The sequence below is a fragment of the Malus sylvestris genome, chromosome 3 (genome assembly GCF_916048215.2).
Source record: "Malus sylvestris chromosome 3, drMalSylv7.2, whole genome shotgun sequence".
Classification (NCBI taxonomy): domain Eukaryota; kingdom Viridiplantae; phylum Streptophyta; class Magnoliopsida; order Rosales; family Rosaceae; genus Malus; species Malus sylvestris.
Genome location: NC_062262.1, coordinates 16,340,286 through 16,355,428, shown reverse-complemented (window position 1 = coordinate 16,355,428; position 15,143 = coordinate 16,340,286). Strand labels below are relative to the sequence as shown.

The 15,143-nt window shown below is 42.2% G+C and overlaps 2 protein-coding genes across 2 annotated transcripts; one reads left to right on the top strand and one right to left on the bottom strand.

Annotated features, from left to right (window-relative positions):
- Positions 1 to 302: 302 nt before the first annotated feature.
- On the top strand, positions 303 to 1,574 carry LOC126617026 (uncharacterized). The gene has a single exon (XM_050285108.1). The coding sequence runs from the start codon at positions 303 to 305 to the stop codon at positions 1,572 to 1,574; it is 1,272 nt and encodes a 423-aa protein (XP_050141065.1).
- A 10,216-nt stretch (positions 1,575 to 11,790) lies between these two features.
- Positions 11,791 to 12,338, bottom strand: LOC126614521 (cysteine proteinase inhibitor 1-like). The gene has a single exon (XM_050282190.1). It carries the CDS (start codon positions 12,297 to 12,299, stop codon positions 11,922 to 11,924), a length of 378 nt encoding a protein of 125 aa, XP_050138147.1. The 5' UTR covers positions 12,300 to 12,338; the 3' UTR covers positions 11,791 to 11,921.
- Positions 12,339 to 15,143: the final 2,805 nt, after the last annotated feature.

The following is a 15,143-nucleotide window of genomic DNA, read 5'->3' as shown; positions in this document are numbered from 1 at the left end:
TCGAACTTCCTCAAATGACTGCGGAATCTAGCCAATCTCAACCTTCTTACGAATTTGGCGAAGGAATCGCCACTCTGCGTCGTCTACTTAATGGGCTGCATCGCCCTCGGGCAGGTCTGCATTCCGAGCTTTTCTTTGAGGTGCATGGGGTACAATCATTGGGTCCCGCCTGGATTTCTCGGGTCCCTTCAGTGGTGGAGAGCAACATGCCTAGAGATAACTGGTTTTCCCCAAATCCCTACTCAGCTAGGTCGGGCATCTCTTCCTCCAAATGGTCATCATATCGTTGAGGCTTTCCTCTAATGAATGATCTTGCCTGGGCTCAATGGATTGATGATTTAGAGCCTACTTTTAAGAGGAAATGGATGAATAATGGGATTTATGAGTTAATCATGCTTTCGAAGACCTCTATTATTCCCAAGCCCGAACTGCTTGTTTCTGCCATCCTCTTCTGGAATTCGGGCACGAATACCTTTGACTTTTGTATGGGCCCCATGTCTCCCACCATTCTTGACATGGCTCAAGTTTTCGGTTTAAGGCCCTCGGGCAGGATAATGGACGTCACTCAAGACTGGGTTCAGTCCTCTTCTATTGGAAGTTCCAGTTCATCTGCTGCCTTTCTCTCTTTGAACTATAACTCTGCAACTTTCAAGAGTTATAGGACCTCCTTCAAAGGATTCATCCCCTTCGTAAAAGGGAATTTCGGAGTGGGCTCACCTCAGGTTGATAAAGATCAGGAGCACATGTATTTTCTCTTGTACTGGCTCAACAAGCACATCTTCCCAAACAAATCTAAAGGGGTGAGGGTTGAATGGATCCCCTTAGTAGAAGCTCTCCACAACTTTGATGACGTAGCTACAGGTCCATTCCTTCTTTCCCATCTTTATCATCTTCTTTTTGAAATGACTCAAGGTGAGCCATTTGAGACCAACTTGAATGGACCAATATGGATGATACAAACTTGGCTTCAATGGTACTTTTCGGAATTTCGGGCTGCTAATCTGGAGTTCCCTGAGGGTGTGGCCCCTGCCCGAATCCTGGCTAAAGCTGCCCCTATAGATCATTCCACTTTTGCCTGCTTCTATTTCTTCAGAGTTTGCAGGACTCGGTCAGATTTAGAATGGGGTGCGTCGGTCCTAAGAAGATATCCTTGGTTTTCTGACCAAGTCTTTCAAGATGCCTTCGGCGAGGATGCTACTCCCTTTTGCAGGGAGAAATTTATTAGTTGCATTCAATCGAGAGACCTGGCCTGGGGAGTTCGGGGCAATAGATATGACCGAGGCTTGGAAGTGTACCATCCTAACTTCTGCAGCAGGCAGTTAGGATTTAGACAGGCCATTCCTGTCCCGTTCTTCGACTCTGTCCATTGTGGCACTTCATTCCGGTTACCAACTCCCCTTGAAGTGACATTCCGAGCTGCCCGACGCAGTTTTGACGTAATGAGTCAAGCGGCCCGAAAGTCCATCATTCTCAATTTTGAGTGCACATCGCCCTTCTCTTCTTGGTGGGAAGACAAATGGACTAAGAAGTATGAAGGAGATTTGAAAGAAACCCACGATCGCCTTTTCAACTAACTTTCACTTAAGTCATATCCTGGCTCGGGTGAACTTGAAAATTGGAAGGAGATGATTCAAGAGAAGAATCGGTTACTTCTGATAGGTACTTCTCTTTCAATTTGATTCTGCTTCCCTTCTGGAGTCGTTTTATCCTGACCTTTATTGAATTCTGCAGCTCCAGCGGATGTTGAATCGGAAGTTATTGAATCTGAAGATGATTCTGCTGATGCTGCAATTCTTCATGGAGCTGCTGCAGAGGGCGGGAGACAAGAAGCTGGGGAGGGTGCAGATGTTTCAGAATCCTTCGGGGATTCAGGAGCTGAAGAAACATCTGAAGCTCTTATCAAAGCACCTAAGCGAAAAAAAGCGGCTGTGACTAAGACTTCAGATCCTGATCTAGTACCTCTACCCAAAACCATCTGACCAACTCTTGCTAGAAAAAGTAAGAGAGCAAGAACTACCGCTCCTCCTAAGTCATCATCCCCATCTGCTCCAGTTCCTGAGGCAGGCAGAAAGAAGCAACAATCCTTAAGTGAGTTTCTGTTTTTCTTCATCTAACTGTTACCTTTCCCCTTTATCTAATTGTCTCCTTTACTGGCAAACAGGACCCCAAGCATCTAAAAGACCAATCCTTGCTTCTAAGGAAGAACCATTAAGAGCCGCAATGCTCAAAAAGGCCGAAGAACTGCAAAATACTGCCCTCAGAGAACTTGAGGTATGATTTATATATTTTTCTTTAGGCCTCTTCTTGCTCTCATATAACTCTAAATCTAAAAGCTCTCTCCGCCCGAAGCCTCTCCACAATTTGCCCGAGAGACAAGCCTACCTCCTTCCTAGGTCGACCCTTCAGAGGTGATTTTTCTTCTCTTCTAATTCTTGGATAACTTTCCAACTTTTGGACCTAATGTCTGAATATTTTTAGGCCGGAGCATCTGCTTCCTTGCCTTGTCATGGCCCTTCTCTGAGGTCTATAACTTTTTCTACTGCTCTGGATACAACCCCCTCTTCTCAATTCGATCCATCCACATGAGTTATGTTGCACTTCGTGGATGAGGACAGTAACTTGGTGAGTCACATATTCCATATTGAACTTCTGCACATTGCTTCCCAACTAACTTTTACTCATGTTCTCCACAGCCTTTTCCAGTATATGAGCCACCCCTTTCAATAGTGGTTTCAGATAACGAACCCATAGTCCCTGAAATCCCTGTAGCTTCAGAGGTAGGAATTTCGCGGGTATTTGCTTGCCCGACAGTTGATAAACCTCTTTCTCCTCCTCAAGACCAAACTAAGGTATGAGAGTATTCTCTTCTTTGTTCTTTCTCTTATGCTCTATTTACTGACAATTACTGCTATCTCTGGGTACCTCTAGGGCACTGGTACAGGTTCAGGTGCAGCTCATCACTCTCCTGCTGGTGGTGAGGAATCTTCCCGCCAACCAGGAATTAGTCCTCTTTCTGGTGAAACCCCAGGGCTGAGTCAGGTACATTTTATCTCTCCAAATCTTCTTTCGCTTCAAACCATGTTCAAATTGTCTTGACTGGCTTTCTGCAACAAGCTCCAAGAGAAACTTCTCCCCCCCATATGGTCCGCAAATCAAAGAGCTCCCATCCTCACTCATCTTCTGGAGGTACTGCGACTCCCCCTTCTGGAATTGAGCAGCCGATCGGGCAGGCAGAACTTGCCCCCTCAATGGGCATTCCCTCATTAGAGGAAGCTGTAGTGCAAGATCCTCATTCTTTCGCACCTCCAAGCCCTGCTAAGTTGCCCAGACTGTTCGAAGCACTTGGACGGCTTGAGACACAGTTGAAATCTTCAAAACAATCTTCAGCTACCCCCATTTCTTCAGAGTAACAGCAAGTCCTTCAGGAATGGGCAAAGAAAGATTTCACCGCTTCATTCAGCCTCAAAGCTCTTTGTGATTTTGAAAAGATCATAACTGAGTCTTTCAAAGCCGGTCGGCTATCAAAACCTCAACATGATTCTTTTCTATCTTTCTTTGAGAACCTGAGAGCCCTTAGGGAACAATACCAGAGAGCGGACAGACAGGCTAATCGGGCAAAATGCTTCATGGAGAAAGAATCAAGCACCTCTACCCAAGTTGATCGGTTGATGGAAGAAAGCTTGCAGACAAAAGAAAGGGTCAGAGTTGTTACTTCTAAAATCCAACAGCTGGAGGAGCAATTGGTTGCTCTTAAAGCAGAACAAGCGACTCTTCTGGATACCCTTGAAAATCAAATTGAGGGAGTGGAGAAGTCAAATTCGGAGCTAGAGCGTGCCCGGTCTCAACTTGTAAATAACCATACTGTTTTGACCGAACCCAGTAGGATATTTGCCATTATGAAAACATATCATTCTCGAATAATCACCCTATGTGAAGATGTAAATTTTTTAGAATAGGATGATTTGTAACTCTTTTTTTATTGGAATGAACATGTAATTTGCTTCCTGCTCTGCTATTTGGTATTGCTCGTATTGACTTTGGGCAATTCTTTGCCCCCCCTTAATCCTCTTTCTTTTTTTGCCCTTGCTAACACCAATCTTAGGACCTGATCTTGGTCCCTTGATCCCCCTTTATGGCACTTTATTCATGCAAAGGTGCTGGGACAACATGGGCCCTTCTCTTTCCCTGCAATACCAAATGGTGACCCTGCCTCTTGTAAAATGAGGTCGATCATATTGATAGGAGCCTCAGGGAAAGGGTTAGTATCTACCATCATACTGGCTTGGGGCGAATCAAGCAACAGCTTTCTCTTCACTATAAGATCTTGTATCCAGTCCCTAAACTGGACATAATTAACTATGGAATGGTTGAAGGTATAGTGCACCTTACAATACTTTTTCCCCTTGAGTTCTTCCGGCTTGGGCATTTTTTTAGTATTATCGGGCAAGATCACTCTTGCCCGTACCAGTTCCTCATAGATCTCAGGTGTCTTGGATAGATCGAACGAATAGCTCTGGTACTTGGGTGGCTTTATGGGGACAAAACCACCATCGTTCATTACGACCTTCTGATCCTTGACAGGTTGGACTAGCCTCTTTACCATCAATGGTTTGAAAGGTGTGGTCATCTTAACGGCACACACGTCTACATCCTCTTCATCACGGCCACCCTCATGCTCTGGCCTGGCTTCTCCCACTTCCACCCGATGAATTGCAGCCTTATTTTTGTAGAAAAGAGGAACTTTGGAAGTGTGCTTCACTTGTTGCTCTTCTTGCAACAGCCTCTCATACTTCGTGGCAACAATCACCAATTCTTGTAGCTCATTAAACTGTGCATCATAAAATCTTTTCCTCAAAGGTAATTTCAAAGCCCTTTGAGCAATCGATATGAGCTGTGCTTGGTTGACGGGGAATTGGCATCTCATCCTTGTTCTCCTGAACCTCATCATGAAGTCCTCAGTAGATTCATGATCGTATTGCTTGACTTCAACAAGGTCGTTGATAGTCAATTCTGGCTCAATTCTGTAGAATTGTTCATGAAAGGCCATCTCCATTTGCCCCCAGTTGGCGATAGAGTTAGGGGGTAATAGAGAGTACCACTGAGATGCTAACCCTGCTAATGAATTCCCAAACAACCTCAACTTGTAGTTTGGGTTGTCCTCATATGCCACGCAATGATTAGAGAATTTGAAAATGTGGTCTCTGGAGGACACGCTGCTATCTTCACCTGTGAATATTGGGAATGCGGGCATTTTGAAGTTGAGAGGGAATGGATTTAACTCGTCAACATATTCAGGATAAGGCTTTTGATAAGTAATCCTGAATACTGGGCGAGCTCGTGGTTGAGCATGTTGAGCCACCACCATTCTCAACTCAGCTAGTTCCTCCCTCAGCTGCTGAGTAGCTAGAATATCATTATGACCAAAGAGAGCAGGTTCGATTTTTGGGCTCAGGTCATTGCCCGCACTTGCTTCCCTCCTTGGTTCGGGCTTCCTCCAACTAGTTCCTCCACCTTTATTCACCAACGGGGGTGGTCGATAAGGTGGGGGTTTATCTGCAGTACTAGAGCCTTCCCTTCCGCTAGTTTCGCCCATCGTAGCTGGCATTCCGTACCTCGTTCTCTCTTGCTCGCTTGGCTTCCTATTATTGAATGATAATATTGGGAAGCTGGGAAGCTTCTTCTCCAGAACTGGCTCTATCACCGGTTGACTTCCTTCAGGAGCTACCTTTTTCTTCCCCCTATCTTTTTCTTCTTCTAGTAGTGGGAATAAGGGAGTGACTGGTTCATTTCTCATAACTACTTGGCTCATCCCACTCATCTGAGCCCATTTTGGAGTAGAGAACTCCAAATCCAGTCTTCTCTGTAGATTCCCTGTTAGTGTACAGAGCCTACTCACTTTTCCCTTGGTTTCCAAGGAGATTTTCTCCATGCTTTTTAGCACTTGGATCATTGTAGCCTGTAGTTCTTCATTAGTTCCCTTTCCTTCCGATCTCTTAGATGCGGTTGGGCTTTCTAGGACCACCTGTCCTGATGGGGAGGAAGGGTTTTCTGATTGATCTGCCATTTGTAGAAGACCTTCATTCGGATTCTTTCTGGACATGCAAGATTAAGAAGTTTGAGATCCCACCGGGCGTGTCAAAACTATGTTCGCGTCAGGAATTTCCGTCGGGGATGTCTCCTGGCCGACGAGCACACAGCTCCCTTGGAGGTTGGCGCCGGTTGAGGGCTGCTGTCTGGCTTCTGCTTCGCTGTCGGGCGTTGTTGGGCAAGTCTCGTCGGGAAATACTCGTTGGGCAAGGCTGAAAGAGAAGGACAACATTAACTTTGAGAGGTGCCTTTGTGGGGCCTTAGATATAGGCCTTGAGGCTTCCTATCAAGGTTAACATTTAGGTGCTCAGGCGTGCCACTGCCATCTTTAGCATGGCAGATGTAAAATGGATATTGCTTTAGTTGCATGTATGTATGTATCCAAGAAACCGTGTTAGTTATAACAGGTGCCTTGTGGGGCCTTAGGTGTAGGCCTTGAGGCTTCCCATAAATAACTAAACCGATGCTTGAACACATCATATTTGTTCTCGTGATTGCCGGAGTTTTCTAACTATTATACTTCTGATTACCCGAGTCCAAGAAGTAGAATGAACCCAAATAGGTGCCTTTGTGGGGCCTTAGATGTAGGCCTTGAGGCTTCCTATCAGAGTTCATTCCTATACTCAGACTCTTTAGATTGCTGAACGGAATGAATCCAAATGGATGCCTTTGTGGGGCCTTAGGTGTAGGCCTTGAGGCTTTCCATTAGAATCCATTCCATGCTCAAGCTTTCTATGGTAATCATGATATAATAGAAAGAAAACTAGAGGGTAGGTTGATTACTTGCGCCCCAAGTAACTTCGGATTTCTCGTTTATCAAGGACTGTCGTGGATGGGTTAAGTCCACATAAGGTTCTTTTTTTTGCCTTAAGGCCAAGGACTTTTAACTGATCAGATTTACATGCCCGAGGGCTTAGAACTTGGATCTGGTTTGAACACTGACGATATATTCAAATCGGATTCAAGTACTAAGAAAGCCTTTTAATAGTCATATTGCTAGAAATAACTTGCATATAACTGGAGGTATACAACATATTGAAAAGACAAAAACAAAGCAAAGAAGGTCGGGCAAGGTTAAACCTTATCGGGTAAGGTTGCTCGTCTTGCAGGTTCCTATCTTTGTAGTTTTGTCAAAGGTCTGAAAGTTTAGAGGGAGAGAGAGAGATTACAAAAGATGAATCGATACTACAGCAAGGTTGAACAAGGTAGCAGAGCTATTACAAAGGGTTGAAGAGAGGGTTATCCCGAGGGGGATGAAGGCTGACTACAGCTTTGTTTTGAAGGCAAATCTGGTTTTGAGCAGAGTTTGTGCTTGCATTTGTTTGTTTGATTGAGTGTCCTTATTCCTGGTTTCTCATTCTTCTTATATAGACAACTTGGCTTGGCTCCTGTAGCAGCGGCCTTGCCCGAATGCGGTTTGAGGGTGATGACTCATCGGCTTTTTTACATGGACTGCCATCATAAAGTACTTTATGGGCTGTATAGCTGATCAGTCTATACCACTTGGCTTTTGGGTAGGTAAGCAAGTGGTCTTCATGAGCTGCACCTAGTCAGAAAAGGCCCTTTCTGCCTTCTGGGCTTCGACTGGGCTTCGGCTATCTTCCCTTTGGGCCTCCTTTCGGGCCAGCTCCTTTCTTGAGCCCAAAGTTTAGGTTTTGATCCAAACACGCTCAAGACTCCCTACATGTTGCTTTCTTTATCTTTTGCATCATTCCTAAGTGTTCTTGTTTGATTATGGAAAATGGCTTTGTTCTTTAGCATTCAATCGGGTGAAGGTCCTAAGCTTTTCAATGCTTCATGCGTCACATTTTAAGAATAGTTCGTTGGGGTTATGTGTTTAGGCTCAGATCAATGGTTTTTATTGAGGTCTGAGTAGGCGCCGTCTAGACTGTTGGCTCATTGGAACATGGGATGACATCTTCGAGGGTGGTCACTCATATCTTAAGGTCAGCGAGTCTAGCATGTTCTCTACCTTTTGATTTTCTTCGAGATCCTTTATAGATACATGTATCTGTAACATGTTTTCCCATAATTAAGTTGATAAGGGCCTCTATAGGGGTAGAGTGATCATTGTCCCGTAATATTCTTCTAGCATCTCAATGGTGAAGACTTTGTTGCCAAATCTAGAATCTAGGTCCATGATGCTTCCATCTTCATCTTCCCATCCTTAGGCTTAGGGTCATGGTGTGTCATAGCTTTGGGGTTTGGGGTGCTTGCTCTAGTAGGTTTTTTCCATGCATGTTCTTAGAAGATTCCCAAATAGCTTTTGGCGGCTTAGGATTGTTCTTCCATGGGTGATATGCGTCATCATCATCAGAGCACGTTATCACTGCCACTACTTCCTTCTTTCTACACTTCGTTAAAGGGTTAGTAACAATGACTTGCTTCTTACAAGGCAACTTTAGTGTTCTTTCGTTGATTTTTTCATAGATAATCCTTCTCAAAGTTTGACAAGCAACATAAGGATGTCCCACATATTGATGGTAGCAGCAGTACCTTTGGATCTTTCCTATCTTCTCTAGAATGATCCTTGGAGGGTCTTGGTTGCTTAATGATTCCATCTACGAACATGGTATTGAGGATGACATGAAACTCTTTATTGCTACATGACAGTGGCAGGTTAGTTTCTCAGTTTCCGTTCATTTCCTTTCTCTTTCCTGGATTGTAGTCAGGCTTGTCATCCAAGGTTAACGATTGATGAGTTTCCTTCTTTTCAGCCTCCCAAGACCTTCCAATAATTGGTTTACCGACATAATGGTTTTTCTTACTACTCAAGAGCTTTGAGAATTGGCTTATGCCAATATTCTCGAGATATAGCCTGTAGGTTGGGACAATGTTACTGATGCAAATTTTCATAAGGGTTCCTCATCTTTTGCATTGTAGCAATCAAGGGCAAGGTCCTAGAAGTGGCAGACAAAACTTACAGGGTTTTCCCTATGTTTTTGGCATGTGTTGTTGAATTGGGTTGTATTAACCCTATGTTCATGCTGGAAATATTTTTTACAGAACTTGCTTGCCAAGTCTTCCCAAGCTTGAATAGAACATGGTGCAAGTATTGTGTACCAAGTGAGGGCCCAATCAGTAACCCTCATTAACAACTCCTTAATACAGAGGTTATGGTCACTGACATAGGAACCTAGAGCATTGATGAAGCAGCTTATCTGCTCTATTAGGTTACCTTTCCTTCATCAAAGAGAAGGAAGTTAGGAGTTTCATAGTTTTTAGGATATGGCTTGTGAAAGAGACTGATTGGGTATGGCAATTGAGGAACATACTTCTAGTCTTTAGAGCTCTTATGTAGATCCTTTTTCAAGCATGGTAATGATATCTTTATGGGTTACGAAGGATGGTCCCTTCTCAGAACCCTTTATGGTAGCATAGAATGATTCCTTCAGGGTTCTGTGCGCAGTCATTTTAGTTCATCTTCTCGCTTGGTTTGAGATTGAATTCTTCAATTCTTTTATAGATACAATGATCTCTTTTCAGGCTTCTCCCAAAGCATGAATGGCAACAATGGTGTCTGACATGGCATACTCTTCCAAGTTCTCTTGGCTTTCATGACACTACTTTTGATGCTAAGATTCATTCAGCCTAGAACCAGCCTCACCTGCTTCCTCCGAGTTCTCTTGGCTTTCTTGGTGGTTGTTTTTTTTGGATCTTGAAGCCATTGAATTAGAGTTATGCCAGGTCTTTTTGTACTCTACAATGCCAAGTGGAAGATTACGCCATGTATTCTTTATATATATGTGGTTGTTAAAACCATTGAATTAGAGTTATGCTAGGTATTCTTTACATATATGTGGTTGTTGGATGTGTATTTGGAAGATTACGTATACGATGCAGATGCAGTATGTGATCACTTTTGCTGATACTTGAAGGCTCTTTATTTTCCACACTATATTTAATATATCGATTTTAATTATATTTGTTGATATGCTTTGAACTAGACTTGCCATTTATGTCGTGTTTTTTAGTTTCGTGTCCTTTTTGTGTCATACCCGATATCTTAATCGGTCATGTCAAGTAACACCCTTTAAAATGATTGGGTAATATGACTGACCCAAACTCGACCCGTTAATATTACCAAGTAATATGACCGTCTCCTTACCTGTTAAAGAAAATATATTTTAAACCAATAAATAATCAAATAAAAACATAATACTATATTAGTATACACATACCACATTGTCTCATAAATATTACTTCAAAACCTAGAAACACATTTGTCTTTCAAGTATTACGTACTCCAAAATAAGTGCCTATGGAAAAACATTAGTATTCACACTTGTAAATAAATTAATATAATATTTTTAATGTGTTTGATATTTTTAAATTACTTTGATATTTTTATTTTTTTAACTGTTTTTATATTGTTTTAATCTCACTTTTAAGAGGATAAAACATTTATAAGTATGATAATATAAGAGAGAAAAAAAAACTTTGTTAGGTCGTTGACTCTAAAGTTGAAAGTCTATCTTTTTGCCTATACTAACACTATACTAGTTGATTTGAATTTTGGACAACAAGTCTAGTAAAATTTAGCCCAAAAATGATAATAAGAAACTCTTATAATAAAAATAAATAAATAAATAAAACTTGATTTTTTTTTAACTTATATAGAATGAATAATACAATAATACACATTTAACCCACATGTCGTTTTTGTGTCGTATTAACAAGTCGTGTAAGAAATTACCAGGTCTACTTTGAAGTTATACTCATTAGCATTAAGTTTTGTCTTAATTTTGTGATGTAGCTTCTCCTAATAAATCAGGGACTCTTGTATCGTTCAGACCATATTAATTAACGTCTAATCAGATTTGCTTATTGCAATTCTCTTTATTAAGCAATTCGTGTCAAAGTAATTCCGCCATTAGCAACTTGTGTGCAGTGTGATTTTGTTGCTTTTGGTTGAGAGATCCTCATTTTCATTAATTTTATTCTTCGTTTTAATCATAATATATCAAATACATAAATATGGTTGTCAAAATGGAAGGTTAGATAAGGACTTGTCTTATCTTGGTAAATACTGTCCATAATGGGTCAATTTCCTACATTTGATTGAGAAATTTGGAAAAATAATCATAGCATGCAACCTATGTATAATTATAGCTACCCTTATAAGGTATATATAATAATTATAACCACAAGTTGATATGAAAGTAATAGTATACTTAAAATGAGGCTGTCTCATTAAAATGAAAATGAGGATGCCTCCCTCTACATCTCCAAGCCCATCTCCTTTGCAAAAAAAAATAAAGATTAATTATGCTGCTCTTCTTTGGCATTGTCATTTTTCTCCTCTTCTTGGTTGTATATTGCTACATCACGAACCTCATGAAAAAGAGCTGTGAGCTGCTTAAGGGGACGATTGGATTGCTAATGGAGTGCGTTTTACTACATTTGCAAAGATAGAGATTAATCTCAAATTGACACTCAATTCCTCATTTTAATTTTGCTTTTTGGTTCTTCTAGGAACAATATAATATATTAGTACTTTTACATTAATTGTTTATTATAAGTATCATAAACTTAAAAGTGTAGTTATAATTCTATAATGGTGTTCAAATGTTGGTTTTTTTTTTTTTTTTAAAATTTTTTGCATTTGGTTTGTGGTTCTCACATATAATCTAAAAAATTATATAACCCTAATCGACAGAAAAATAATAACAAAGCCCAAAAAATATTAAGAAAATTAAGAACTAAAGATAAAATCTTCCATCCATTTCTTTGTTATAGTGCAAGATGATAAACTTCAAGCAATCCAGAGTCCATAGTACATGATTGCATAAAGACAACAATTAAAATATGAAAATGATCGTATTCTCCGAAACCTAGTTAGGTTTTAACAATTGATGAAATGAAATCAACTGCCTAAAATGCTCCCAAGCCTTCTCCCACACAATGCCCTCATAATCACTGGTGGGCGTGGCAACAGCGGGATCAACTACCGACTCATTCTTGGCAGAAATGACTAGCCGGTAGTTGATGCCTGCCACTACCTGGCTGTCACCCTGGACTACACTCTCAAACGCCAACTTGTTCTGTCCTTGGGCATGCTTGTTGTACTCCAACACCGCAAACTCTGCGATCTCTTTCACATGAAGGTCGCTGATGTTCTTTATGGGCTGCCAACCGCCCCGTGGGTGCACATTAGCAGCCACCAGAGGAAGGAGGACGAAGGCGAGGATGAGGAGGCAGTAAGGGCGCATTGTGACTGTTGATTTCTTTAATTTGTTGAAGTATATTAGACTGACCCTGTTTGGGATAAAATCTGAACTTTGGGCCAGAGAGAAAGTCGGCCCAAACCCAAAGCCCAGAGGAAAACTTAGGAGGCAGGAAAGAGGCTTTCGGCTGGGCACAAGTTACAAAGGCCACCTGCTTACCTGCTCAAAGACCACAGGGGGTAGGTTATTCAGTCACTACACAGCCCAATAAAGTACTTTATTGGTGGCATTCATGTAAAAAAGCTAGTGAGTCATCACCAAACCGCATTCGGGCAACCGCTATTGCTACAGGAACCCAAGCTGAAGTCGTCTATAAAAGGAGGAAGAGAAGACAGAATTAAGGACACTCAAACAAACAAACAAAAGCCAAAACTCTGCTCAAGCCAGATTTGCCTTCAACGAAGCTGTAGTCAGCACAAGCCTTCATCCCATTCGGGATAAACCTTCCCAAACCCCTGTAATAGCTCTGCTACCTTGTTCATGGTGGTATCGATTCATTTTGTATCCTCTTCTCCCCCGTCAACCCCTTTAAAAGCTTTCAGACCTTTGACAGAGCCACAAAGATAGATTTTGTAAGAAGTTCAGCCTTGGCCGATAAGGTTCAAACTTACCCAACTATCTTTGCTCTGTCTTTGTCTTTTCTTTCTTTTAAAAGCACAATAACATGTTATATATTCCCAGTTATATACAAGTTATTTCTAGCAAAGTCATAATGAAAATGAATCTTCAGCACTTGGATCCGATCTGAATCGTGTCAGAGTTCAAATCAGATCTAAGTCTTAAGCCCGGCGGGCGTGTAATTTAAAGATCAGTTTAAAAGTCCTTGGCCTCAAGGCATAAAAAAGAACTCTATGTGGACTCAACCCATCCACGACAATCCTTGATAAGCGAGAAGTCCGAAGTTACTTGGGGCGCAAGTAATCAATCTATTTCTCCGTTTTGTTGCTATTATATCTTGATTCGTAGAAAAGGCTTAAGCAGGGAGTGAATTCTGATAGAAAGCCTCAAGGCCTACACCTAAGGCCCCACGAAGGCATCTATTTAGCTTCATTTCATGTTGTGGTCTAGTTGGTCCGAGTATAAGGATTAACTCTGATGGGAAGCCTCAAGGCCTATACCTAAGGCCCTACAAAGGCACTCATTTGGGTTCGTCCTACCTCTTGGACTCAGATAATCAAAAGTATAATAGTGATAAGACTCTGGCAACCATAAAAGACCAAATATGATACATCCAAGCGCTGGTTTAGTTTGACAGGAAGCCTCAAGGCCTATACCTAAGGCCTCATAAAGGCACCTGTTATATCTAACTTGGTTTCTCGGGCGTATACATATTCAATCAAAGCTTAACACCCATTCAACATCTGCCATACTGAAGATGGCAGTGGCACGCCTGAGCACGACAAAGTTAATCTTGATTGTGAGCCTTAAGGCCTACATCTAAAGCCCCACAAAGGCACCCTTTCAAATTAACTCTGTCCTTCTCTTTCAGAATTGCCCGACCAAGATCTGCCCGACAAAGGCTTGCCCGAGCGAGCCCGAGAAGAAAGCAGAAGTACGACAGATACCCTCAACCGACGCCATTCTCCCAGGGGAGTTGTGTGCTCGTCCGCCAGGAGATTCTTGCGACGAACATAGTTTTGGCACGCCCGGTGGGATTCACTGATCTGAAGATAAAGATAAACATGCCAGAAGATTTACAGAATACATTGTTTCAAATGCTACAGAGACTGAATGAAGCCTCCCTAGGCTCTAGAAATGAGACAGGTTTGGCTCCTCCCAAAGGAGAAAGACACAGGACTACCCAACCAGATGAGGTAGTCATAGTCAACCCTGTGTTGCCCTTTTCTGAAGCCCCGGTAAACATGCTCAACATGACCTGGGCAGAGAAAGGAAAAGGGAAAATTATAAGGGAAGAAGAAGAAGGGAAACTAGCCAAACGACCTACGGAAGGGATAGGCAAACCATCCGAGTACCCAAAGGCTGCCATAATCAAAGGGCTGGTTATGTGCAGTAAATGCCAGTGTGAATGTGAACTCGAGATTCCCCCAGCTGGAGTCCTTATTGATCACGAGTTAATTAAAAGAGAAGCCCGCGAAAGGCTTAAGCAGGCAACAAGAAAAAATACTTCCCGAAGCGTTTTTCAACGTTTAGGAGGTGATTCCCAACCCAAGGCGTTGTCAGAAGTATTTCGAAACTATGAAGTTTCTGACGAGTTTCGAAACTATGAAGTTTCTGACAAGGCAGAGGACATGGAAGCCAAACTCCAAAGAAGTACAGAGCAGCTTCAAAATGGCCAAAAGGGGAAGGAAGTCAGAAGAACTGATGGGATAGCTAATCCTGTTAAGAAAGCAACTCCTGCATATCGTGGGCGGAAATGGTATGTAGTTGGAAAAGATGGGCAGCCCACCAGACCAATGGGAGCATCCATGGTCAGAAGGGTTCAAAGGCAGCACAAAGCCTACATGAATTCCCTGATGACCCCCATCACCTCTGAAGCCTCAAAAAATCAAAAGCCAGAAAGGGCAATATCTGGAAGTAGTAGTCAGCTTCGTTGGCGAAGTAAGAAGGAAGTAGAAAGGGCCAACGGCAAGACGGAGGGTATGGGGAATCATGTGCCACAAAGCCAACATCCTGGCAAGTATAGGATCTTAAGAAGGGCTCAGGAAGATCTGACTATGATGCCAACACCTGGTTGGAGGCCAGGGCCCACCCATGAGGAAATTGTTGCATCTGAGAGGAGACCAACCTTTCTGCCTTTAGATCCGTTTGGTGAAGTTCCAAAGCAAGTGCTGTACGAAGACATGAATCAACCACAACAGGAAGGGATAC

Bases quoted from the DNA above. Each gene is read 5' to 3' on its own strand.
- LOC126617026 (XM_050285108.1), top strand. From the start codon at position 303: ATGAATGATCTTGCCTGGGCTCAATGGATTGATGATTTAGAGCCTACT.
- LOC126614521 (XM_050282190.1), bottom strand. From the start codon at position 12,299: ATGCGCCCTTACTGCCTCCTCATCCTCGCCTTCGTCCTCCTTCCTCTG.